Source organism: Xenopus laevis, chromosome 2S (assembly GCF_017654675.1).
Source record: "Xenopus laevis strain J_2021 chromosome 2S, Xenopus_laevis_v10.1, whole genome shotgun sequence".
In the NCBI taxonomy this organism is placed as follows: Eukaryota; Metazoa; Chordata; class Amphibia; order Anura; family Pipidae; genus Xenopus; species Xenopus laevis.
The window spans coordinates 25,371,961-25,399,354 of NC_054374.1; the positions used below are offsets into that span (position 1 = coordinate 25,371,961).

Sequence of the window (27,394 nt, forward strand, 5' to 3'; positions counted from 1 at the left end):
GAAACAGTTGCTATGGGTTACTAGATCTCAAGTACGCTTGAAACTTTGCTGCAGTATTGTCTCCCCTTGACTCCCATTGATTGTAAGAATCCCATTTTTCTCCCCTAAGAGGCAGATTTATAAAAATTTGAGTCTCAATTCAAGAAAACCATGGAAAAAACAGAGAAGAAATCCAAATATTTTTCTGAACTTGAAATTTTGAGATTAGGCAACAAAAACCTGACGTGTTTCTATTGAAGTCGATGGGGGGGGGGGGTATTTTTTTTTTTAACATTCAAGGAATTTGGATGAAAAAATGAATGGAATAATGTGATTTTTTTGGTGATGATTGAGTTTTTTTCCCCCCCCCCATTAATGTGATTGCGTTTTTCCAATAAAAGATTTTGCTGGTGTTCAAGAACAAAAAACCCTTCACAATGGCAAAGGGAAAAGTTCATTCAATATTTTTTTTCTTTTGTCGAATTTAGGAAATAATTTGAATTTGATTATTTCTGAATCGGCCTCCTTGACTCATGGGGGGGGTTATTTATTAGAGTACATTTTTTTTTCTGGTCGGAATTTTAAAGGGGGAAAACAATTTTTTTGTAAAAAAAAAAAAATTTCATTTTTCATGGTTTATTAAACCCTGAATAAAAAAGTACTCTCTGCCGAGTTCATGTAGAAGTCAATGGCAGATGTCCTGTTTATAGTTAGAAAATATCTGTTCTGGGTTTCATTCAATACCCTAGGGGGCATATTTATTAAGGGTCGAATTTAAAGTTTAAATTCCCATAAATTTGAAAATAGAAAAAAAACACCAATTGGAATTTATTAAAAAAATTTAATTCAGGTGAAAATTCAAATCATATTCAATTCGAGTTTTTTTACCGAAAAAAATGTTTTTTGTTTTAGAAAAAATAGATTTTCAAAAATCCACCAAACGACTCCAAATTGATTGTATAAGTTCCCCCCATAGGCACCAATTCGGCAGGTTTTAGATGGCGAATAGTTGAATTTGAATTCTTAAAGGCACAGTACATGATAACATTTGAAATTCTATTTTTTTTTAAACTGGAATCGAATTTGGACTATTCCCTAGTCGAATTTTTAAATTTGAAATTCGAATTTAAAAATTAGATTTTTCAATTCAGCCCTTGATAAATCTGCCCCCTGTTTTTCAGTAAATAATCTGGAAAAAATTGCAGTTTTCGGGTGTCAAATCTGAAAGAATCTTACGATTCTGATTTTTTTCACAATTTTATCAAGTCTTTTCCCACACCAGATTTTAGCGTAAACATTTATTGATAAATAAGTTAAAAAAAAAAGTGTGTGGGAGTTTGGTCAGAAATTTTAGGAGTTTAGTAAATAACCCCCATGGTGTTTCTCCATTGGCAGAAAATATGCCCCATGTGCCTAAGCCAGCCAACTGTTTTGCCCAGTGTAACCTCACTGTAAAAGGCAGATAATGAGTATGACTTTTACCTACAAAGCCCTGCTGGACTCCCAAACTCTTACATCTTCTACCCAATTAATCATTTCTTTCCCGATTTGGTCATTAAACAAAAAGTGCATGTCGTTGTCTGCAGTTGGAAAACATTTCTTACATATTAACTCTTCCATTTGGAGTCAACTCAAGGACTTCTATATCTCACCCCAACAGATCTATTTCTGTTTAGCGGGAACTCAAGGTGTATTATTTCTGTTGTATTGTGGAATGTGGAGACATAGCTAAACATAGGAACAGGTTCTCTGTGGAGCTCAGCAGCGGATCCTGAAATAAATCACCAGTTAACAATGTTTCTCATTCCTCCGCTCCTCCATGAATAACGACTTTGTGGAGTCTCTAGGATGGAACTGTCTGAAGATATCCTATGGATTTGTTTTATTAAGCAGGTGGGAATAAAATATTATGTCTAAAGGGCAACCCTTGTCTCAGAGTCTGGACTTGCAGGTGGTTCTTCCAGACACACTGGGCCTCCTCTTGTAAACTGTACAGTTCTTGTCTTATATTACTCATATATACACCATTTGTTTGACCAGGACACCAGAAGTGGTTGAACCAACCAATCATCTCAGGCCCCATACATAGTCCTCGGCTGGAAAGGATTTACCACCTTGTCCAGTCAGTATCTAAACAAGACATTTGATTGGCTGCCTCCTCCACCATGAGACCACCAAATTGACTATTCAAGTCTTCCATGGGCACCTTTCATGAAACAGACATGCGTAGTAATCAAAGGCAATCAAATGCTAAACCACTTTTGTATTATTTTTATTAAACTTTGGTCAAATTTTCCAAACAGGTCTCCTCCTCCAAAGTCCAATTTTGTCCGAAGTGAGATTTATTTTTAATCAGTCTACACTTATTTTTTCTATTGGTACAAAAACTTCTTGAATGCCTGAAAAAAATCAGCTCCTTTAGATTGGGTGGTGGGGGGGGGGGATTATTATGTAAATTTAATTATTTTTTTTTAAAATAGAAAAACACTGTGATAAAATATAAAAATGATTAAGGGGCAGATTTACTAAGGGTGGAATTTCGAAGTTAAAAAAACTTCGAAATTCAACCCCTCGAATTGAAATCCTTCGAATATCGAAGTCGAAGGATTTTTCTCCGAATTTTGGCGTTCAAACGATCGAATTCGGATTCGAACAATTTAATCACTTGATCGAACGAATTTTAGCGATCGAAGAATTTTTATTTGACCAAACAAAACTTAGAAAAGTGCTCTGGAAGGTCCCCATAGGCTAACATTGCACTTCGGTAGCTTTAATTTGGCAAAGTATGAAGTCGAAGTTTTTTTTAAAGAGAAAGTACTTCGATTATCGAATGGTTGAATTTTTACTTCAAATCAAAGTTGAATGGTCGAATATAGCCTATTCGATGGTCGAAGTACCCAAAAATTTAATTTGAAATTTGAACTTTTTTAACTTCGAAAATTCAATGGAGCTTAGTAAATCTGCCCCTAAATGATCATTTAAATGTATCTTAAATTTGTTCTTTGTTTTACTTATGTCAACCCTTTTTTGTTTTTGTATTTTTGTATTGACATTTTTTCTATGGGTGAAAAGAAAAATACACTTTTTTTTAGTGAAGAATCCGATCATACCTGAATAAAAAAAAAAAACTGAAAAAGATTGAAATATTTAAAATTACATTATTATATGAATTGTATTTTCTTTGTTATTATTTCAGTAAAATCAAAACATTCATTAACTGAACACTTCATTTGATCATCTCAATTTTTATACAAGTCAATGGAGTGGCCATTCCCATTATTTTTCTGCCTCCCCAGCAAACTGGGAACTGTAGGGGCCTTTGCTCTAAAGGGGTACTATACTTACTGAATAATTCTAGGCTTATTAAAATATTATCATGGCAATTTATAATTCAAGAGTTATTGCTTGACGACCAGATGGAAGGATTTTTTTTTTACCATTTTTCATAAAAATTCAGAAGCAAAGTTTCCCAGCTATGGGATAATTCCCAATATTTCAGGCAGAAAGTGTAACTGGAGCCTTGTAAGGATCCATAGAGCAATTCTAGCCAATTAACCTTTGACCTCTAACCCTTGAAGCTTGTGGTTTCCTTCTTTACTTTTACAGTGGGCTGTGGGGAAATCTAGGATTTAAGTTATTCAACAGGCCACACACACACACACACACACACAAACACACACACACACGTATACACTTACACATATACACACATGGACCAATATTTTATGCAATTAAGTTATTTTCATGATTTGGCTGTTCCAAATGGGTATATCAGTTTGCTTGTTGATCGTTAAGATTTAGGACACACTCTGGATCACCCTATAAGCTTAATGCTTGGATGTTGTTGATTTTGGACACACAGATGAGTAGACGGGTTCATTGCTCTGGTCTTTTTTACTATAGGTGAGTCTGTTGGACCATTATGCAGTGACGTAAGTCCTTGTAGTTTGGTTTACACCTTCATGGGCTTGTGCAGTCGGGGAGCATGTTAATTTTTCACCGCTCTTCATTTGTGCCATCATTGGATATTTATGGACACAGTGTGGTGAGCAAGTACAATTCTTCAGCACCGTTAATGAGTAGTGTCAATACATGCATGTGTATTCTCCATGCTGTTGCCACCCTTCCCCCATCTCGCTCAACTTTTTGCCACTGGAGGGGGTCAAGGGAGCCAGGATGCCAGTGCAGAGAAGCACAATTGCACTCCATGCACTAGAAAAGCCAAAAACCAGGCTGAAAACCGTAAATTTGAGTCTTAAAGTTACCACAAGCTGCATTTTTGCCACCCCTGGAACCAGCAGAGCATTGTTGCTTGAGTAGAGTTTCTTAACCAGGGGTGATGGTTTAGGTGACAAAATGCATCAACAGTTCCACTAGAGGCAGATTTCTAACATTGCTTCATGGCACGGACACCCCAAATGCCTCGGCAGCCCAGCGACTGGAGGTGAAGTGCATGGTGCTTTTACAATTACTGTTTCTGCACATGGCACCAAGGCCCTGCCACAAGCACTCTCTGCCTCCTCCAAGCTGCAACCCCCATCTAGCCCCCCCCAGCCTCAAGCCCCCACTGGCGCCCGCTCTTACTCCTTCATGCAGCACCAAGGACCAGCGTCGGATTGGGGGGCCCAGGGCCTACCGGGCCTGCTGCCTTAGGTGTCCCCACACCACTTCCGGCCCCCCAGCGATAAGCACTCTCTGCCAACCCAAAGTAGCAACCCCCCTCTAGCCCCCCATCCACAACCCCCTCTGCCCCCCCCGATCTTACCTATTCCTTCATGCGGTGGTGACAGGGGCCACGGAAAGAGATAGGGGGGGTCCAGGACAGTGCTTAAAGTACGGAGCGAGTCCAGGGCTGGATTTACATAGTAGGCGCCCCTAAGCATGTTGCCATTTGTTGCCCCCTGTTCCCATTCCTTAATTCGCGCACATGTTCAAAATTTCATCATTGTGTCTGGAGCACTAGGGATTGGCACACGGGAAAAAATTTATTTCTCTCAGTCTCCTATTTCTTGAGAAGTTTTTTCCAGACATACTGTATACAATAATGAAGCCTGTATGTATTTATATTTCCTGCACATATGACAAAAATGTTTCCTCTTATGCTCCATATTTAATGCCAAAACAGAGTTTATTACTAATCTATTGGAACAGTCTGGGAGAAAACGTTTTTCCCATTGTGCACAAAGGTGAAGGATATATGCGCTAATCCGCACAGACCTTTTAGATTTCAAGCAATTTGAAAGATTTCTTATCAGCAAAACAGGAAGAATGTCCATCTCCAGGCTTATCCCACCGAACTCAGAAACTCACCCCAGATGGATTTAATATCCCGGCAAGCAACAAACCACAAACACAGGACAAGGAGATAAACCATAAAGGACGAGCAAAGATATAAGGGCAAAAATTGTTCAGCATTGTTATTCTAAGAGAAGCTATCCCATGAATCAGAGTTCAGATTAGAGATATTGCATGTTGCAAGTATTCACATACAATGTACCCCCTACTGTAAATGATAAGGATATTAGAGGTCACTGAGGGGTTTTGTGACCATATAAAGACACAAGGCTGCAGGCTGAGTTATACAGGGAACTCTGAGTATCACTCATGTATTATAAGGGATAATGTACCCCCTACTGTAAATTATAAGGATAGTAAAAGTCATTGAAGAGATAGCACAACACCACAGGTTTAGTTTTGGTGTACAGGGTTTTGAACTCAAAGGTGACATAGAATTATTTTTTATCTATTATTCAAGACTCGGAGATTAAGGGGCTGATTCACTATGGGTCGAATATCGAGGGTTAATTAACCCTCGATATTCGACTAGGAATTGAAATCCTTTGACTTTGAATATCGAAGTCGAAGGATTTAGCGCAAATTCTGCGATCGTACGATCGAAGGATTATTCCTTCGATCGAACGATTAAATCCTTCGAATCGAACGATTCGAAGGATTTGAATCCAACAATCGAAGGAATATCCTTCGATCAAAAAAACTTAGGCAAGCCTATGGGGACCTTTATCTGCCGAACTAGGGGGTCGAAGTTTTTTTTAAAGAGACAGTACTTTGACTATCGAATGGTCAAATAGTTGAACGATTTTTACTTCGAATCCTTCGATTCGAAGTCGTAGTCGAAGGTCGAAATAGCCCATTCGATGGTCTAAGTAGCCCAAAAAACACTTCGAAATTCGAAGTTTTTTTACTTCGAATCCTTCACTCGAATTTAGTGAATCGGCCCCTTAGGGTAAGGACACACGAGGAGATTCAGGGAGATTTTGTCGCCTGGCTACTAATCGCCTTGTCTTTTGAGCAACTATCTCCCTGAACTGCCTCAGCGTTTTTCCCCATAGGCTACAATGAAAAGTCGCCTGCGCTAATGCACACACGGCGATGCGTTTTCAATAGTTGCCTGAAATTGCCTCACTGAGGCAACTTTGGGCAACTATTGAAAACGCATCACCGAAACGTTGCACATTCCGCACTTTTTGAATTAAAGCAAGGTTTACCTGCTGCAAATGCTCTGTGTGCCAGTATTTCCTTTTCCTGATACATTTTGGAGGCTGCCGTGTCCTCTCATACTGAGCACCAAGCTACAATCGCCAAGGACTGCTGTGGGTGTGCGATCGCTCTATCTTTTTTCAGTAATGATTGTCTCATTACCATAAGTTACAAGGCTGCTGGGATATCATAGGAGAGAGGAATGTGCTCACAGAACGTCAGAGACGGATGAATATCCGTTGAGAAGCTGGAAGTTCATCCTAGTTCAGTTTTATGAGCTCACAGGCCCTCACCCTGCAGCTATTAATGGCTGGCTCGTATCCAGTGCAATTATACTGCGTCCATGTCTGGAACGTGCGAGTCGGGCAGGTGATTTTAATTCAACTGCATGACTTTTCCATGCACCAGAATATCAAATGAATGAAACTGGATGTCGCTGCCATAATATAATTATCTCTGGTGAAATCATTATAAAAATAATATAAAATGTCATTTATCGAATATAAAATGCAGTCTGTGATCATTTCCCATTGCTGGAATGATAGAATTCAGCCTTTTGGTAGCCAGGGACGGATGATTGGTGGGTACTTTCAGGTTCACCTTTCCTAAGTGTCTCCTTGTTCCTTCCATGTTCCTGCTAGACATAAATATAGTATTTGACTGGATGTAGGATATTAAAGTTACTGCATCTGAACCTTGAGGGGGGCAGTAACATGGGCTGGGGGTGCATTTAGAATTGTGAAAACCACACCTGGAGCAACAGCAGGAAAGCGAAAACGTCTCTCCAGTATGGCCAAGTCTTTAATGTGAGGGGATTTCATATTTCTCAGTTCCAACTTACAGTTCCATTCAGCTAAATAATAGACAGGTGACTACCCAACCAAGTTGTCACAGAGGTCTCCAAAGAATATGTTTTGGGATGGACTCAAAGTGAAGACTGAATTATTGTTGTTTCGTTGTATCAACAATAGCGATTACTTGGGTTTGGGAGGTTTCAGCTTGACCTGTGAAAACTACATCTGGAGCAACAGCAGGAAAGCGAAAATGTCTCTCCAGTATGGCCAAGTCTTTGATCTGAGGGGATTTCATATTCATATTATAGACAGGTGACTACCCAACCAAGTTGTCACAGAGGTCTCCAAAGAATTGTAATTTATTAAAGAGCAGAACATTGTTACTTCTTGGCTGGATCTTAGAATTGCATTTAGACTTGAGAAGGTTTCCCCTTCCCTGGCCTGGCTTGATCTTCTTTATAGATGAATCCTCCCCCTCCAAGCCAGGTTCAGATATGGTCACCATCCTGAGATGGTTTTCTTCTCCTTCCCTTGTATTAGAATTTCTTTGCTTAAAACGTAAGAAAAATAAAAACTAAAACCAATGCCGCCTGACTTTGGGATTCTTAAATCCCCATCTGGTTCCTATTGTATTACTGACAGAGAACAGGAGAGAACTTGGCCGGCTTAGTAATAATCAGGTCTGTGTGTGACATGAATTGACCCTTCCAGGGATTGTTTCTGCTTTTAATTACAAGGAAACCTTTGGTGATGGCTTTAATTATCATCAGATGTTCACCTTATATCACGGAGCACCTTGTCCTCCTGCCGCCATTCATTTGAGAGAAACACAGTGGACTTTGCTTACTAGCATAGGTGCAGCCCATCATTGTCCTCACTAAAGGAGGCTGAATAAAGCTAATTGCTGATTGGTTGCTTCACTGACGTTTTGGGACTCTGGTTACTTACCTTTAATTACCCATAGCATTTCAGGTGTTGATAAAGTTCATATTTCAATACCCGCCCCAGTATAAATCAACTTTAATTACCCCTGCCTCCAGTAGTTGGGAATAATAGTTTAACAGCGGTTTGAGGTCTAATAGTTGGACATCCCTTATTATGGTACTGTATACTGTATATATATACCTATTATGGTTCAATACCAATAAACCAGCACGGAAATTTTTGGAGAGAAATGGTTTCTCCCTCAAACCATAACTGGAGTGAATGAATACTTTATTATTGGCCTTCTTAGACTGATATTTTTTGTGATTTTTTGCCTATTTTTTGAACATATTGGTTTTGCCAATTGTTGTTTTTATTTCTCATACACATTGTGTTGATAAGAAAAAAGCAGAAGAATGGGTCATTGGATTTCAGAGGAAAGCTTTTAGACAATCCATTTGCCAACACAACTGATGATGACTTAAATAGTCTGTTACCACCACCCCCAGCCTTTGAATTCCAGCTCATGATAAAGTTAGTTGATAACTTCTCTTGCTCTGAGGGCAGAGACACACGCTCAGATTCAGGGAGATTAGTCGCCCAGTGAAGTTGCCTCACGAGAAAACTTTGGGCGACTTTGGAAAACGAAGCTCTCCGAGTGCCATTGCATCGGCAATTTAGATTCTAGCCGTTCGGGGAGATTAGTTGCCCCAAAGTAGATTTGATTTATCGACGGGCGACTAAGGGCAGAGACACACGCTCAGATTCGGGGACATTTGGTCACCCAGCGATAAATCACTTCTTCTTCGGGGGACTAATCTCCCTGAACTGCTTCCCTCCAGCGATTTACATTTTAGAGAAGAAGAAGCGAAATGTCGCTTGATGACTTATCTCCCCGAATCTGAGTGTGTGTCTCTGCCCTAAATCTCCCCGAATCTGTGCGTGTGTCCTTACCCTAAACCCACCATGACAAACTAATCTAGACATGATATCCCCTCCACCCCCCAAGGTCAAGCTGATCTCTCAGTTTGTTTAGGATATGGTGAGTATCCTGGGATTACATAAGGGCCCAATATGCAAGTGTTTGTCTGAAGACACTTCACAAGGAAGCTGATGAAATAAGGCAGGAAAACAATAAAAACGAAATCTCTTTAATTTGTTAAATCTTTCTCGGGGGGACAAACCTGGTCACTTGATCAACTGGACTGTCCATACCAAATCCCTATCTGAATGTTTCCAGAAGCTTCACTCCTTGTGGCCTACAGGTTAACTGGTGCTTTTTACAATTCAAGTGAAGGGGGATCTCCCAAACTCAACCTGTGCTCTGTAAATATCTCCACCATCTCTGCCTGGGATTATATGCTGGCAAAGACAAAGCCACCTGTGCCTTCGGCCTAAGGTTCACATTCAAAACACAGGGAGTCCTGAGCTTTAACATTGTTTGTGCCTCTCTAACATTTGAGGGGAATAAGTTTGGAGCTGAGCAAGTTCATCTGGGAAGGTTCAAGTGCAGGGAAATGAATGAGGAAAACAGAAAAGCTGCTTCCCTGCCCTCGCATTAACCCTGTCTGATTATGGAGAGTCAGGAGACGATGGCGCATGGCTTTTCTGCTGATGTATCAGCACCCGCAGTGATGGGATCCAGCTGTTCTGGTGCTTCTTTAATATGGGATTTAAGGGGAACTTAACCAATATTGGTGGGTATCAAGTCAATCTGGACCTGGCTGGGTGGTGCAGTGACATGGCTTAAACTGATCCACAAAGCTCTATGTGTGTGTCTGCGTGTGCTGTTGTATTTGGGAAGCTGTACAGCAGCCATGTGAATTACCTAAAATTGTGCTGGGTCTTAACTTGCGAAAGCAGCTGTTTCATATCTGCCTCTTGTGTACAAGCCCCCCCCCCCAGTGGTAATGGGGTTCAGAAGCACACCAAAGCACCAGGGTTAATGAGCTCCAGCATTCATTAGTTGTGCAGAGATTAATCAACCCTCTCTGAGGCCTCAGCAGCAGTTTATTGCAACTTTCATTATTTTCCCTGACATTATTTGTTATTTCAAGTAACCCTGGCACCCCCTCTGCCAAGCCCTGCATTATGCAACACGTGTAGCACCCTCAGAGACACGCGTGTAGCCAGGACAGCCCGGAGGACAGCGGTGGAGAACATGTGGCCGCTTTTAATCAGAGGGAAAATAAATGGCTGAATAATGTGGGCTGATTGGCGAACCGATGAGACGAACTGCAGTGCCCAAATCCGCTTGTTTGGATAAAACGGTCACAAAACGCCTTTTCCTATCTCTACCCAAGCCCAGCCACAAAGCCCTTTGACTGTTAAGGTGGCCATACATGTGCAGATTTCCCCAAATGAGCGGATCTCTCCCTGATATGCCCACATTGAGGCGGGCAATTTCGGGCCCTGTCATAATGTAGGCAAAACGGGTGGTCGGATCGTGACACCACATCAATGAACAGATGTGGCTGTGATCTGACGGGATTTTTTTAACCCTGTTGGATCGATTTCTGGCCAACTTTCGTCCAAATATCAATTGGGGAAGCCCGTCTGAGGGCCCCACTCACAGCTGCTGGCTCGGTCTGTTGCCAGCTTTTACCGGCCCGTATATGGCCAGCTTTACACCGGCCTTTTCCTTTACTCTCCAATTAAAGGGGAACTTCTGCTAAAGACAATTGTTTCTTTAATGAAAAGAAAAATCTCATTCTAAGCAATTTGCCAATTTCTATTCGTTAAAGAGATCAGTGTTTATTCCTGATTCCACCTCTTGAAACAATGTAGCAGAAACCAAACTCATCCGTTAATCAGCTGCTTCTGTTACATTGTTTTCGTTTTCAGGTTTACATCCCTTTTACCCTATATGAAAACAACTGAAAAAAAATGTTTGGAAGATGAACTTCCCCTTTAATGCCATTTTTTTTTAGAAATACAGAGGAGAAGCATTAAAGAGATTGGCTCCTTTCCCCGGCTGCTGCCATAGTAAGACGAGGGGGCAGATAGCATGGCGGCATCTCAAGAGGTGAGACGTCACATACTGTATCAACAACTTGATCCTTAAAGAAATAAAAATGCCAAACCGTCAGTTCTCACTTCTGCAACACAACATTCCCAAATAACTCCTGTCAGTGCAACTGGCTTCAATAAACAGCAGGGGGGCCCTGACAGGTTATGAACCACCAGCCATAAGGACCAGTACGGGTGTTTTACCTTTCTCGCTATAAGGTGCACTGTATATTTTCTACTGAAAGTGGTATCTGGCTGTTTATATTCGCTGCACTGCTGGTTCTGCCTCCTGAAATAATGTGCAGCAGGCAGCTCATTAACTGACCTGGAGGAGAAGTGACTTCCACTGCATTGTCTTGAGAGTCTCAACTGGAAAACTGAAAACTTACTGAGAATAACATTTCCCTTTATTAAACAAAATCTGTTTTTGGGCACTGTTCCCCTCCTCTTAACTGCCTGGGGGAATCTGGGAGCCGAGTTTTAGATGGAACTTTCTGCTGTTGCAATTGAGTCGCAGCTGTGTGGCCGCAGATTGGCCGTCCCTGAAGGTACAAGGATTTAAATGAGAATATTGCACGTTTGTTTGTTTCCTGCATCCCTGTGCTGCTTTTTTCATCCTTAAAGTGACATATTGCCGAATTGACAAGACATAGGAGAGGGCATCATGGATGGTGTCGTATGAACTAAAGGAAGGAGGAATGGAAGTGAGCACTCTCTTTGCAGTGGCTGTACTGGCAGATATAGTGGATGGCTTCAAGAAAGGGTCGGATGCCTTTTTAGTAAGTCAGATGCAGCAAGGCTATGGCACTGTTAGGACATGGCTGATTCAGGTGCTGCTCGTAGAATCAGGAAGGAATCCCCCACCTACGGGAGGCTTGAAATTGGGGGTTCACTACCCCTCTTCTTGATCAATCAGAAAGAGAATAGGGCTCCAGAATCTGGGATTGAAAAATATTATGGTCTGTTCCTGCTGCTCCAGAATATCCTATAACCCCTGTGGCAGAATCCTCTCTCTCGCATGTGTGAGCTCTGGAGCCATGAAAAGGTTTTGACAGCTGTTCCCATTTCAAAGGGAATCTCTGCTCCTGATCTTCAACTCCAGCATGTGGGACCCACAGACAGCTGCACCCCTCACTGAGCCAGGGAAACTGATCCAGCTGCTCTCATGTCACATGTTCCCGACATTTATTTATGTGTTTATATGGAGTCACATACACAATACAGACTTTTTCCACTTCTGGGAGTACCAGGGTCTCTAATGGGGTTCATTTATTAACCTCTGCAAAATGTGCTTAATACAGGGAACCCATATGCTGCCATAGTTGTATTGTATCTCTCTGTTCAGACTATGAGCAAACTTAGGGACTGTTCCTGCTGAATTGTGCTTAGTACATGGAATACTGATGCTGCCACAATTTAATGGGATCTCTCTGTACAGGCTATGAGCAAAGTTAGGGGCTGCTCCTGCTGAATTGTGCTTAGTACAGGCAAATCGATATACTGCCTTAGTTTTATGGGATCTCTCTGTACAGGCTATCAGCAAACTTAGGGGGCTGTTCCTGCTGAATTGTGCTTAGTACAGACAAATCCATATGCTGCCATTGTTTTATGGGATCTCTCTGTACAGGCTATTAGCAAACGTAGGGGGCTGTTCCTGCTGAATTGTGCTTAGTACAGGGAATACCTATGCTGCCATAGTTTTATGGAATCTCTCTGTATAGACTATGAGCAAACTTTGGGGCTGTTCCTGCTGAATTGTGCTTAGTACAGGGAATACCTATGCTGCCATAGTTTTATGGGATCTCTCTGTACAGGCTATGAACAAACTTAGGGACTATTCCCGCTGAATTGTGCTTAGTACAGGCAAATCCATATGCTGCCATAGTTTTATGGGATCACTCTGTACAGGCTATCAGCAAACTTAGGGCTTTTCCTGCTGAATTGTGCTTAGTACATGGATTTATAGCCATGGAATAATGGAGATATAGGTGAAAAGCACACACTAATATGATGCAGTCATTGGGCTGGAGGCTGGGCTGCAAGTTCATGGCATATGAACACCCTGGATGAGACCTGCTGCACATAATATACATCATACAAGCTGCAATACACCCCTTTGCTGGTCATTACTCCACCCAGTGGCCATGATGTCTGCTCCTTCTATAGTTGCACCACTGCTGGTATAGACAAAAAGTACACAATGCAGTTTGGGAGGATAATTGCTGCCCCGCTGAATCCAGGGATCAGGGCTGCGGGATTGGAAGGAACAGCAGGGAATTCATACTGACATGGATAATTACAGTTAAGCTGGGCCTGCGGAACATCACGGCTCATCCTCTCTGTGGCCCCGGCAGGAAGATTTGTGCTCTCTTGGTTTGTCATGTGCTCCTGAAGCATCTGATTTAAACTCTTGGAATGCTTGGGGGGGGGGATATTTTTCTCTGTGGGTTACAAAGCTAATAATTTAGATACCTTGTGATAGCTGCTCTCTACTCTTAATACTCATTAACCGCACTCCTAGGGGCACCCCTGCAATAATATTATGCTGTAAAATAGCACCGACATATTCCACAGCGATGTACAGAGATTAGACATCAGTCCCATCAGCCTCTGCCCCAACTGAGTTTACAATCTAAGGTCCCCTGTAATTGTATGCATAGTTTGTGCACTGCTGCTTCTGACTTCTGAAACAATGTAGCATGAGCAAGCAGGGTTGGTGTGACTGGTTTACCCTCTTTCTTGCAGTCCCTCATGTACTGAAGAGCTGCGCAGAGTTCATCGAAACGCACGGAGTGGTGGATGGAATCTACCGTCTGTCTGGGGTGACGTCCAACATACAGAAGTTAAGGTACTGCAAAAGAGTGGGAGGCAGTGTCGGACTGGGGGTGGGGGAGTTCTGGACCCATTAGGTTTCCCATAGCTGGGTCACACACACACCCACTCCAGGCCCCTGACCCCCCCTCCGCCGATACCCCTTCCACTGACCCCTCCTCCAACAACTGCACTGCCTGATATTCAGTGGTCCTGCCTTTATCTTGTGTCCCAGTGCAAAGATAAGGGTGGCAGCTGCCATGTTAGTTTTGGACCCAGGCTTCATTGAGATGATCAACAAGCAGGAGCACATGCATTGAAATTCAGGACCACGTCAACATCTAGGGTGCATACACCATCCTGGGTGATCACCACACCTGGAACCTGGCACTGTAAACACAGGGGCTGCTAAAACACGCAGGGCTGCATGGACTGGGGAACCATCAAGTATAATGCAGCGGAGTTGATGCTGGTGCTATGAAGGGTGTATTTCACCTTTAAATCCTATTTTGGGAAGGTGCAGGAGAAGTGAAGCAACTCCACAAAGACCCAACTGCAAACTATTTTAGCGTGCCATTACCTGCATCATCCTAAAATTTCCATTGATTTGAACTTCCCCTTTAGAAGAGCATTTATAATGACTCTCCCTGGTCTGTGAGTAGGGTTGCCACCTGGCCGGTATTTTACCGGCCTGGCCGGTAAAAATGATGGTTGATCCCAATGTTATTAATAGAGAAAAAAAGATAAATATATAGGTAGGCCAGTATTTTTTTGGCAACCCTATCTGTGAGTAAAGGCCTAAGGTGTCTTTAATTCAAGGAAGCGACACCCCACCTGTGAGTCCACTGACCTCCTGTTTATTTGCATTGGCTGAGTATCAATGACACAATAGTGATCAGGGCCCCTCAGTCTGTGTCCCCCCTCTCAGGGCTGTAATGTCCCCATTTTTGTTTTTTTGCAGACAAGAATTTGGGTCGGATCAGCCCCCAGACCTGACCAGAGATGTGTACCTCCAGGACATTCACTGTGTGGGCTCCTTGTGCAAGTTGTACTTCCGGGAGTTGCCCAACCCGCTCTTGACTTACCAACTCTACAGCAAGTTCACAGTAAGGAGCTTTTTCTACCCTTATCCACAGCTGAGAGGGCCTGACCATTGTACTTTTACAGCAGTTTAAAGGGAGTGGTCCACCTTTACGTTAAAGGGATACTGTCATGGGAAACATTTCTTTTCAAAACACGTCAGTTAATAGTGATGTTCCAGCAGAATTCTGCACTGAAATCCATTTCTCAAAAGAGCAAATAGATTTTTTTAATATTTAATTTTGAAATCTGACATGGGGCTAGACATATTGTCAGTTTCCCAGCTGCCCCCAGTCATGTGACTTGTGCTCTGATAAACTTCAGTCACTCTTTACTGCTGTACTGCAAGTTGGAGTGGTATCAACCCCCTCCCTCCCTCCCTTCCCTCCCACCCCCCAGCAGCCTAACAACAGAACAATGGGAAGGTAACCAGATAGCAGCTCCCTAACACAAAATAACAGCTCCCTGGTAGATATAAGAACAGCACTCAATAGTAAAATCCAGGTCCCACTGTGACACATTCAGTTACAGTAGGAGAAACAGTAGGAGTAACAACAGAAAGCAGTTCAATAGTGCAGCACTGGCTCTTTCTGAAAGCACATGACCAGGCAAAATGACCTGAGATGGCGCCTACACTTGTTGGTTCAGGAATGAAATTTTATATTGTAGAGTAAATTATTTGTAGTGTAAATAGTGTAATTTAGAAATAAAAACTGCATCATAAAAATCATGACAGAATCCCTTTAAGTTTTAGTAAGTAATATAATGAATACTTCTAAGCGGTTTTTCAATTGGTCTTTATTTTTTATTTTTTGTAGCTGTTAAATTATTTGTTTTCTTCTTCTAACGCTTTCCAGCTTTCAAATGGGGGGAAGGGGGCACTGACCCCGTCTAAAAAATTACAAATGCTCTGTAAGGCTGCAAATGTATTGTTATTGCTACTTTGTATTACTCATCTTTCTATTTAGGCCTCTCCTATTCATATTCCAGTCTCTTAGTCAAATCAGTGCACGGTTGCTAGGGTAATTTGGATCCTAGCAACCACGTGGCTGAAATTGCAAACTAGAGAGCTGCTGACGAAAGAGCTAAATAACTCAAACACCACAAACAATAGAAAATTATTCTCTACGTCATACTAAAAATTTACACAAAGGTGAACAATCTCTCAGGAAAGAAAGAGGCTGCTCTGATGTTCTTCTGCTTAGGGATGGTTTGAGAAAGGTTTTTATTTTTTTCCTAAGCAGAAGAACATCAGAGCAGCCTCTTTCTTTCTCCTGACAACTTCCTTGACTACTTGATGGTCAGACTGGTGGGAAACTGACCAGCAGGTGGCGCTGTTGTAACAAAATTCATTCATATTAACAGTACATGTATCACTTAATATCTTGGAATTAAGGAAAAATAAATAATGAATGTACATTGCAAAAGTTCTTAAGATTGCACTCTCATCATTTTTATATTAAATGATTTTAAAGGTTTACTTATAATTTAAGGACATTAAAGGGGTTGTTCACCTTTGAGTAAACTTTTAGTATGATGTAGAGAGTGTTTTTGAGTTATTTAGCTTTTTATTCATCAGCTCGCCAGTTTGCCATTTCAGCCAACATGTTTTTAGGGTCTAAATTGGCAATAATAATACATTAGTCGCCTTACAGAAAAATTTTTTTTAGATGGGGCCAGTGACCCCTATTTGAAAGGTGGAAAGGGTCAGGCAAATAAAATATGTCAAAAAACTACAAAAAAATAAAAAAACAAAACCAGTTGAAAAGTTGCTTCGATTAGACATTCTATATCCTTTTTTTACGGGAAGATAGAACTACAACTCTCACCACTGACAAGCTTTGGCTGTTGGTAAGGTGTGGGACATGCAGATACAGTAGCGCAGTACTACTCTATAAAAGGCAACACTGCAAAGTCTAAGTTGTTCAAGGCCTCGCTACATCTTAAACCATCAGCACACACAAATATCACAATGTGAAGTATGCGTGCATATGACTGTTTTAGGGGGAGGACTACTCTTGTTTTTGCCATGCAGCTGTCTCTGGGGCCCATATTTATAGCACCAGTATTTAAAGCTGATCTCTAGATCACGCTTGGATTCCTTACACTTTCTTTATGTCAGCCATGCGGGAGTTGCCATATTGCTTGTAGCAATATGATAATATCCTCACACCCCTCTCCACTGGGCACAGATCTAGAGCTGGGATTCAGACTGAGGGATGGAATTTTACTGCTGTTTATACTTCACATTCTGCACATTTCTGTTTTACTATTGTGCCTCTTCCCCTCTGCTGGCCAGTGATTTATGCCACTTTAGCATCTGAACATGGAATGATCTGCAGTGGGCTACACTGGGAGACATGAGCATAAATAAAAGGTCCATTAGTGGCTGAGACCCCCCCCCCCCTCACGCCTGGGCTGTGGTCTGGAGGAAACAAATCCAATCATAGAGAGAAACCACATAGCTGAACTTTTCCAGCCGCTCAGTCAAACTGTTTTCAGCCACTCAATCCAGCCACTCAGTCAAAGTGTTTCCAGCCGGCTCAGTCCAGCCACACAGTCAAACTGTTTCCATCCGCTCAATCGAGCCACTCAATCCAGCCACTCAGTCAAACTGTTTCCAGCCGCTCAGTCAAAAAATTTCCAGACGCTCAGTCCAGCCACTCAGTCAAACTGTTGCCAGTCGCTCAGTCAAACTGTTTCCAGTCACTCAGTCAAACTGTTTCCAGCCACTCAGTCAAACTGTTTCTAACCACTCAGTTAAACTATTTCCAGTCGCTAAGTCAAACTGTTTCCAGTCACTCAATCTAGTCAATCAGTCAAACTGTTTCCAGCCACACAGTCAAACTGTTTCCAGCCACACAGTCAAACTGTTTCTAGTTACTCAGTCAAACTGTTTCCAGCCACTCAGTCCAGCCAATCAGTTAAACTGTTTCCAGTCGCTCATTCAAACTGTTTCCAGCCACTTAATCCAGCCACTCAGTCCAGCTAATCAGTCAAACAGTCAACCATGCATTGATTTGAATAAGAAAATGTAATGTGAAAAGGAGAGGCCCAAATAAAAAGATGAGTAATAAAAAGTAGCAGCAGCAATAAAAATGTAGCCTTACAGAGCATTTGTTTTTTTAGATGGGGTCAGTGACCACTATTTGAAAACTGGAAAGAGTCAGAAGATAAAGGCAAATAATTCAAAAACTATAAAAAATAAATAAAGGAAGACCAATTACTAAGTTGCTTAGAAATGGTCAGTCCTGCTCTGTGGTTCTTGTGGCTGTGAAGGAGACACTGAGTGGGATAGAGACGGGCAGCAACGTGATAACATTATTGTTAAAATTAATTCTATTACCCCTCCACACACACACTGGGCCTACATTAGGAATAAAGGGCCCCATTCAGTAGGACCCTGTCCAATTTGTTTAAAGAACAGGTCACCTATAGTGTAAAGTTCACCATGATCCTGATCTGCCCTGATTATACCCCATTATGCCCAGGGTTCACCCGATCTCAGTCTTTTCCTGCCCCTCTCTCATACCCTCTGAGGTCCATTAATGTCTATTTTTGCCTCTGCCCCCCAGTCCAAGTAATAGTCCCATATTCCCATAGTGTCCTGGCCCAGGCTGCTAAACTAAATGTGGAACCAATACAGCCCAGTAGGGGTGCTGCAAATATCTTATAACCTGAAGCACCCATTGCACCTTCCCAATCAGTCACATTGGCAGTTTGCTGCACATTTAACATGGCTATATAGGGACATATGTTGCCTGCTGACCGAGCCCAGCTATTTAACTGTGATGACATCATAATCTCAACCCTTCAATAAACCCCAACTGTGACATGTGGCCGTATACAGTGAATTAATTCTATATGCATTCTGCAGGGCCTCATAGAATTGAAAATTGAAAATTGAACTGCTGATAAGTCAGTGTCCATTGCATGTGGATATAAAGAGGGAAATCCTCTTGTGAAGTTCCCCAACATCAAGTTTCTCTAGGTGTTATTAAAAGGGAAGGGTTTCAACTTGCTGATATTCTTGGGGTTTGATATTCTGCACCATAGGGGTTTATACACACTGCAGAGCTGGCTGGTACCTGGGTAAACTCTTCAGGGAGAAAATGGCATTAAATAGTTGTCTCATAATCAACTGATGTTGGACACTATGAATCCATGGCTGTCCACTTGCTTTTCATTTGTTATACTTGTGTCTTGAATTTGGATTACATTAACCACTGGTATTAAAGCAGCTATCACAGCATAAAGTGGATTCAGAGCATTGCGTTAATGCCCGATATGCCAGCAAGATCCCTGCAGAAAACTGATTCAGAGCACTGCATTAACTCCAGATATGCCAGCAAGATCACTGCAGAAAACTGATTCAGAGCACTGCATTAACTCCAGATATGCCAGCAAGATCACTGCAGAAAATAGATTCAGAGCATTGTACTAACCCCAGATATGCTAGCAAGATCCATACATAAAACAGATTCAGAACATTGCAACAACCACAGGTATACCAGCAAGATCTTTGCAGAAAATGGATTTGGAGCATTTCATTAACTCCAGATATGTCAGCAAAATCCCTGCAGAAAATGGATTCAGAACATTGCATTAACTCCAGATATGCAGCAAGATCACTGCAGAAAATGGATTCAGGGCATTGTATTAACCCCAGATGTGCCAGCAAGATCCATACATAAAACAGATTCAGAACATTGCACTAACCCCAGGTACAGAAAACAGATTTGGAGCATTGCATTAACACCCTTGCAGGAAGTGCATTCATATAATAACACTAACCCCAGATATTCCAGCAAGAAAATGGATTCAGGATGAGTGAAAGTGAGAGAAGAAAAAGATTATGGATATATATGCCTGGGGAGGTGGGGCCTAAGTCCCTCTATTGTTTAAAGGAACAGTTGCATCAAAAAATGAAAGTCTAATACAAATATAATGTAGTGTTGCCCTGCTCTGGTAAAACTGATGTGTTTGCTTCAAAAACTCATTCAAAGGAGAAAGGGCTCAGGTTACACAGCAGATAGCAGAGAAGCTCTGTAAAACATTACATAATGGTGTTATTTGTTATCCACTATTTAACCTGTGCCATGTAGCCTTTTTTTCAATTTCCGCCATTGCTACACAGCAGCTTGTTTATATAAACTATAGTAGTACTTATCTGTTATCTACTGTGTATCCTGTGCTTGAATGGCTGCCCCCATGGCTACACAGCAGCTTGTTTATATAAACTATACAAGTACTTATCTGTTATCTACTGTGTATCCTGTGCTTGAATGGCTGCCCTCATGGCTACACAGCAGCTTGTTTATATAAACTATAGTAGTACTTATCTGTTATCTACTGTGTATCCTGTGCTTGAATGGCTGCACTCATGGCTACACAGCAGCTTGTTTATATAAACTATAGTAGTACTTATCTGTTATCTACTGTGTATCCTGTGCTTGAATGGCTGCCCCCATGGCTACACAGCAGCTTGTTTATATAAACTATACAAGTACTTATCTGTTATCTACTGTGTATCCTGTGCTTGAATGGCTGCCCCCATGGCTACACAGCAGCTTGTTTATATAAACTATAGTAGTACTTATCTGTTATCTACTGTGTATCCTGTGCTTGAATGGCTGCCCCCATGGCTACACAGCAGCTTGTTTATATGAACTATAGTAGAGTTTCTGAAGCAAACACACCAGTTTTACCAGCGCTGGGCAAAAGTAAATGATAGTTTTATTACTTACATATTATTACACACATGGAACCAAGCACTCTTGGTTAGGCATAACAATATTTGAGCCCTAGTCATGTCCATTAATCTGAACCCCAGACATTATATTGGCCCCCAATATTGGGGAGACTTGGCTGTAACTGAAATAAAAGACCTGCTGGGAAGAGTTTGCACAAGGAAAATGTTATGTTGAATCAGGGGTCAGCCTTTGGGTTACCCCGAATTTGTCATTTTTTTGCCACACAATTTTTCCATCATGACCAGGGGCCCCTTTTTCATTGTATTCCACCCCTGATCTCCAGAATCTCTCTACCCCTGATGGGACTGCAAGTAAAACAGGCTTTAGGGTGCTGCATATAAAGTGAGAAGCTGGGACGGTACTAACGGATCTTTCTTGGAATTCCTGTGTTTTTCTTCCTACACCCCAAGCAGACCCTTCAAATTCCATTCAGCAATGAAGCGAACACTTCTCCTCTGTCAACAGAGAGCTCTTGGTTCTGGTTAACCCTCTGCTGCCAACGTGCAGTCAACATGTAATGACAGGTATGAGACCTGTTATCCAGAATGCTCCAGACCTGGGGTTTCCAGATAAGGGATCTTTCCCTAATTTAGATCTTTATACCTTAAGTCTACTGGAAAATCATGTAAACATTAAATAAACCCAATAGGCTGGTTTGGCTTCCAATAAGGATTAATTATAACTTAGTTGGGATCAAGTACAAGCTACTGTTTTATTATTACAGAGAAAAAGGAAACAATTTTTAAAAATTTTAATTATTTGGATAAAATGGAGTCTATGGGAGATGGCCTGTCTGTAATTCTGAGCTTTCTGGATAAAGGGTTTCCGGATAACTGATCCCATACCTTATGCATTATTAAGCACCAACACTTTCTGCCATAATCAGACAAGCTTGCAATCTAATGGTCTGAAACAATATTCTTTCATTGGGCAACATTTTATTATTGGGGTTTACATACACCACTGGCACCCTGCCCCCCCCAGCTAAGCCTATACTTCAGAATGCATTTTAAATGTTTTCCATGACCCCTAGAGAAATGTGCATTTCTATTTGTCAGTAAAAAAGTTACAATGCAATTATTTTAGGTAAAATAACCCTGTTGCCTTGTCGTTGTCTTGTGGGGCAGCAGATGTCTGGGAGAGGTGGGAGAACAGCTGAGCTTTTTGCACTTAATGGGCCAAATACATTTTTAAAATAATTTCTTAGAAAATGTGAATTTATGACCCATTTTATGAGATCCAATTTATCAGTTCCATCATTGTTTTACAACCCATTATTCCCCAAAACCTTCAAGGCATACAGTACAGTATATATATATATATATATATATATATATATATATATATATATATATATATATATATATATATATATATATATATTTATATGTTTAGCTCTTGTGGTCATCTAATCTAGAAATCCTTCTAGAAATTCTACAGGCACCAAAGAAATACATTTTGATTGCGTGTCGTCGTCCCCATATTGTTAGAAACCAGCAACCGGAATTATGTGACATCATAATTATCAAAAAATATAAAATTCAAGGAAAATTTTTTAGCTAGTTGCTAAAGATATATTGGTTCTGATTTGCCAAGAGATACTAAATTATACCCATGAATTTGCCCAAAGAAGCATGTAAAGCCCCATCCATGTTGAATTTAATTGACGGGGCGCCTGTGTGAAGGGGCCATAAAATTCCATGTAATGTTCTATCCACAGGGTTGCAGGGGGTTACTCTCCCATTTTATGTTGGGGTGCGCTGGGAATCACTGTGCTGTTCTGTGATTGGGGGCCGAATGTCATTTTATACTGGGCTATGCTGGGACCAACAATACTGCTCTATGATGTGAGTTGCTGGTAGGGTTGCCACCTTTTCTGGAAAAAAATACCGGCCATTCTGTATATTTATCTTTTTTCTCGTCAATTTTACATTCACTTATTTTAAAGGTTTACTTATCCTTTAATAACATTGGGATCAACCATCATTTTTACTGGCCATGCCGGTAAAATACCGGCCAGGTGGCAACCCTAGTTGCTGGAGACCAGTTTAGTTTTATGCTTCAGTTATCCAAGATTATTTTAATGCTGGGAGCACAGTGCCATTCTCTGGTAGGCAGTTGCTGGGAGTCACAGCTCTGTTCTATGCTTGGAGCACAGTGTCATTCTCTGGTAGGCAGTTGCTGGGAGTCACAGCTATGTTCTATGCTTGGAGCACAGTGTCATTCTCTGTTGCTGGAATTCATAGCACTGTTCTTTGCTGGGAGCTCATTGTAATTTTCTGATAGGTGGTTGCTGGGAGTCACAGCGCTGTTCTTTACTGGGAGCACAGTGTCATATTCTGGTAGGCAGTTTCTGGGAGTCACAGCGCTGTTCTTTGCTGGGAGCATAGTATTATATTCTGGTATAATTTCCTGGGGTGACTATGCCACATGACAGTCCTGGAGGGATCATGCTTATCACGTTGTGAGTTATCACCCCAAGCATGACTGTATGTAATTGCCTCCAGAAGCCTGTCTGTGCCACAAGCAGGGCGCCATTGCTGCCAGTGGTGTGTACGTAATTTCCTTCCATGCATGTCTGTCCTATAAGCAGTGTGCTGGCAACACACTGTGATCAGATATAAGCCCTGCATTCTCTTAACAAACCAATGAAGAGAGGGGCTCACTCCCATATAGTGGTAAAACCAGCGTTATAAGTTTATTCCAAAAAAAGTGTTGCACTTACAGATTTTTTAAGTGTGTCCAGCATTTTGTATTCATAGCCCATCGCGTTTCGTCATGTGGTTGATCTGTCATGAAATGCGTCAGGCTATTTATTTGATGAGCTACTTTTTTATTGAATAAACTCAGCAAAGTTATTGTGACTTCCCTGATTAAACAAGAAACATTAAGTGCCGGGAACATAATGTTACTCGAAGCACTGACACGTAACTGGTAATGAATGGCGTGATGTCACCCACTTCTGTTATTCTACATAGGAAGGGGACCCTTAAAGAGTAAATGATCAACATACATATTAGTGATGTGCAGTAGTAATGTGGTGGTCGAGAAAAACTCAATCTGCACCTGACCCTAACCCCCGCACCCCTGATCCGTGTCCGCCCTTGCCCGACTTTCGCATTCCTTTTGTAGCCCCGCACCAACCCACCCTGCCGATGATGTCACAAAAGGGGTGGGGTGGACAGGCGTCAAGCTATAAAACTGGAAGTCGGAAGCCGGCAGTGTAAGATCATGGATGGGGAGAGCAGGCAGAGCTCAACCCGAACCCGCAACCCACAAATGGGGGAGCAAGTTTGGGTCCCACAGGTATCGGACCGGCCCACACATCACTAATGTTAGGTTCAAAAAAAATGTGACCCACACATGACCCTTACCTGTGAGTGACATCACAGAAGGGGCGGGGTGCACCAATCAGAAACTATAAAAAGTCAAGCCTGGAGGCATCAGTGGGGCATAGTATCATCTCCCCACCTCCCTACATTTTGGAAACAAAAAGAGGGACAAAAAAGTAGCGTGGCAATTTTCTTTCACCACGCCCATTTTTGTGGCCACACCCCTAATTACCATGTTCATTTTACAAAATTTGGCAGGTTATGAAAGTTTGAATACATTTCTGGGTTTTTTTTTCAGGTATTACAGTTATGAACAGTTTTTTCTAATGAAGGTGAATTGACCTTTAAGCTGTGAGTCTAACTTTTCCCAAGGGACCTATTATTTTATATTGTTACAATTACTTATTAACTTATCTCAAAATTGTTACAAAAGTATCTTATCTGCAGCTGTGGCTGTTCTGGGCTCTCTGCCAAAAGCCAATTAAGTTAGGAACCTTGTTTTGTTTTCTGGCTGTTCAGTGCAGAGAAAAACGGCAGTTTCCAGTTTCAAATGAGGGACTGCAGGTTGAGCTGTCAAAAGAGGGACTGTCCCTCTAAAAATGGGACAGTTGGGAGGTTTGTAGTATGGTTGTGGGTGGGGTGGGTGCATGGGGAAGGTCAGCATGAACCTGCCCGCTTTATTTAAAGCTTCATTTGTAAACTGGGCTAAATAAAGGGGCAATTCAACTGCACCACAATATGATTGTTATTCTGGTACTACTCAGCAAATAATGAATATTTCCAGTTGTTCTGCCTTTTTTCAGAAAGGTAGGTTATAAAAATGATTTTTTTTCATTCCCTTTCCGCCATGTGACTTCCATACACATTATAAACTGTTAGAATTGTCACATGGGATTTCTCTGATGTATAAGTTAAAGGGGTGGTTTACCTTTCAGTTTTAGTAGGTCATAGAATGCCAATTGGTCTTTATTTTTTCTTGTTTGTAGTTTTTCAATTATTTGCCTCTTTTTTCTGACTCTTTCCAGATTTCAAAGGGGGGGGGGGTACTGAACCCATCTAAAAAACAAATACTCTGTAAGGCTACAAATGTATTTTTATTGCCACTTTTTACTTGTCATCTTTCTATCCAGGCCTCGTCTATTCATATTCCAGTCTCTTATTCAAATCAATGCATGGTTGCTAGGTTAATTTGGATCCTAGCAACCAGATGGTGGAAATTGCAAACTGGAGATCTGCTGAAGAAAAAGCGAAATAACTCAAAACCCACAAATAATAAAAAAATAAATAAAAACCAATTGCAAATTGTCTCAGAATATCACACTCTACATTATACTAAAAGAGGTGAACAACCCCTTTAATGTACAGTATCAAAGTGTAAGAGATACTCCGCCCAGGGAGCACCCCTAAACCTGCCGAGTGCTGATCATGTGGGGAGCTTGCTGGGCTACAAAATATATAACATTCTAGGAAGTTAAAGGGCAGATATAGCCAGAATAGATCGAACTATTGGTTATTACCTGTATAGAAATGCAGAGGTAGATTCCAATAACTCAATGGGGCCCCTAAAGAATGATGTTCTAGAGCCCCTGTTGTGAGGCTTCAACCTTTATATTGGTCTCCTAAATCCCTGAGAAAAGTGAACATTTTGGGATCAGCCAGTCGTGTCTCCAGACAATGTTATTTTTGCCAGAGCAAGAAAACAGTTTGCGGTTGAGTAGGAGCAGCCGACTGTCATCATCTCTCCCCTTAAAAAAAATTGCAAATATGACTTTTTGTGGATTTCTCCTGAAAATCCCTGTAATTTACCAAAGATGACGTCAGCGTGTCCCACACACCCACTCACAGGAGTGTTATCCTGACTGTTGTTAGTGACTGCTTGTCTGTCTGTGAGTGTGTGTGATTGTGTGTGTCTTTGTGTCTGTGTATGTGTTTGTGAATCCCTTGCTATTTAGTGACACTCATTTCCTGGGAATGAGACTGGGAGCGACGACTGACGCATCCTTCATATAAAGGGGACACAGCAGGGAGGGAGAGGGGGGACATTTATCTGGAGCATCAGCAGATTCCTACACGTGTCCTTTTTTTGGATGATGTAGGTGTGTTTATTGTTATAGCACTACTGAGTAGGCAGCACTTTGCATTTTATGTACAGGAATAATACAAACAGGGGAGCGAAAATTGTAATACATAAATATAATCAGCTGGCATCTACTACATTGTGTCAGAGGTCAGGAGCAGCAGTGCAGACACTTAGAAAGTTGCAATTTAATTTTCTTTTATGTTGTAGAGTCCCCCTTTAATCTGAGGGAGTAGGACATGCATAATAAAACTACATTATATAGCCAGTATACTTTTAAGGCAGGGCTGATATTAGAAATCACAATATATTGCAGTGGAGTCGTTCACTTTCCGGGGCCCCTCTGCAAAAAAAAAGTTTGGGACCCCCGCTCCATTAGGTTACTACCTCCCACCCATACCCTTAAGTGAATGGATCTGCTGGCATGTAGATATGCTCTGTATCCCAGGGGCCCCATTTATTAGTCTACTAAATATTATCCCCTGGGTGGTGTACCAACTGAATGGAATGGGCAATGCCAAAGACCATACCCCCGACAATGCCCCATTGCACCCAGAACACAGCAACTACCCACAGTGTTGGACTGGGATGCCAGGGGCCCACCAGAAAACTACTACTACAAAAGACTATGGGCCCACTTTCCAAACTATTATTCCTCCTTTAGTTAACCTCTTTAATCTCCTGGTTTACTTACTATATTCTTCTTATATCTACTTCCTATATTCTTCCATTATTAAGCATTTTTCCCCATAAAGAAATAGGGAATGGCCATGAAATGGGCTAAATGTTTATAAGCAAGAAGCCCACTGACACCTGGGCCCACCGGGAGTTTACCTGCTATCCCTGTGGGCCAGTCCAACACTGGCTACCCACCCCACCCATACTCTCCTACCCACTCCATACTGTAAGTTTCATCCCATTTACAGCTCGTGCATTAAATCTCCATGTATCTTGGGCCCTTTTCTGGGGCCCCCTGATGGCTGCACTGGGTGTTAGCACCAATCACACTCAGCTTTTGCTCAGTCAGCTTTTTGACAGCATAAATGAACCTGCAGCTAATGAAAACACTTAAATGTTCCAAGCTGCAGCCAATCAGAATTCTAGAACCTTTCGAAGTAACAATGGAATTGCAGAATC

At 41.6% G+C, this 27,394-nt stretch overlaps 1 protein-coding gene across 1 annotated transcript in view; it reads left to right on the top strand.

The window, feature by feature from the left end:
• Nucleotides 1–27,394, top strand: part of arhgap31.S (Rho GTPase activating protein 31 S homeolog) — a 68,703-nt gene that overhangs the window by 26,883 nt on the left and 14,426 nt on the right. Inside the window, exons 2-3 of the mRNA XM_018248977.2 lie at nt 13,950–14,052; nt 14,977–15,121. Coding sequence (XP_018104466.1) covers nt 13,950–14,052; nt 14,977–15,121 — 248 coding nt within the window. The remainder of the gene's footprint in view (nt 1–13,949; nt 14,053–14,976; nt 15,122–27,394) is intronic.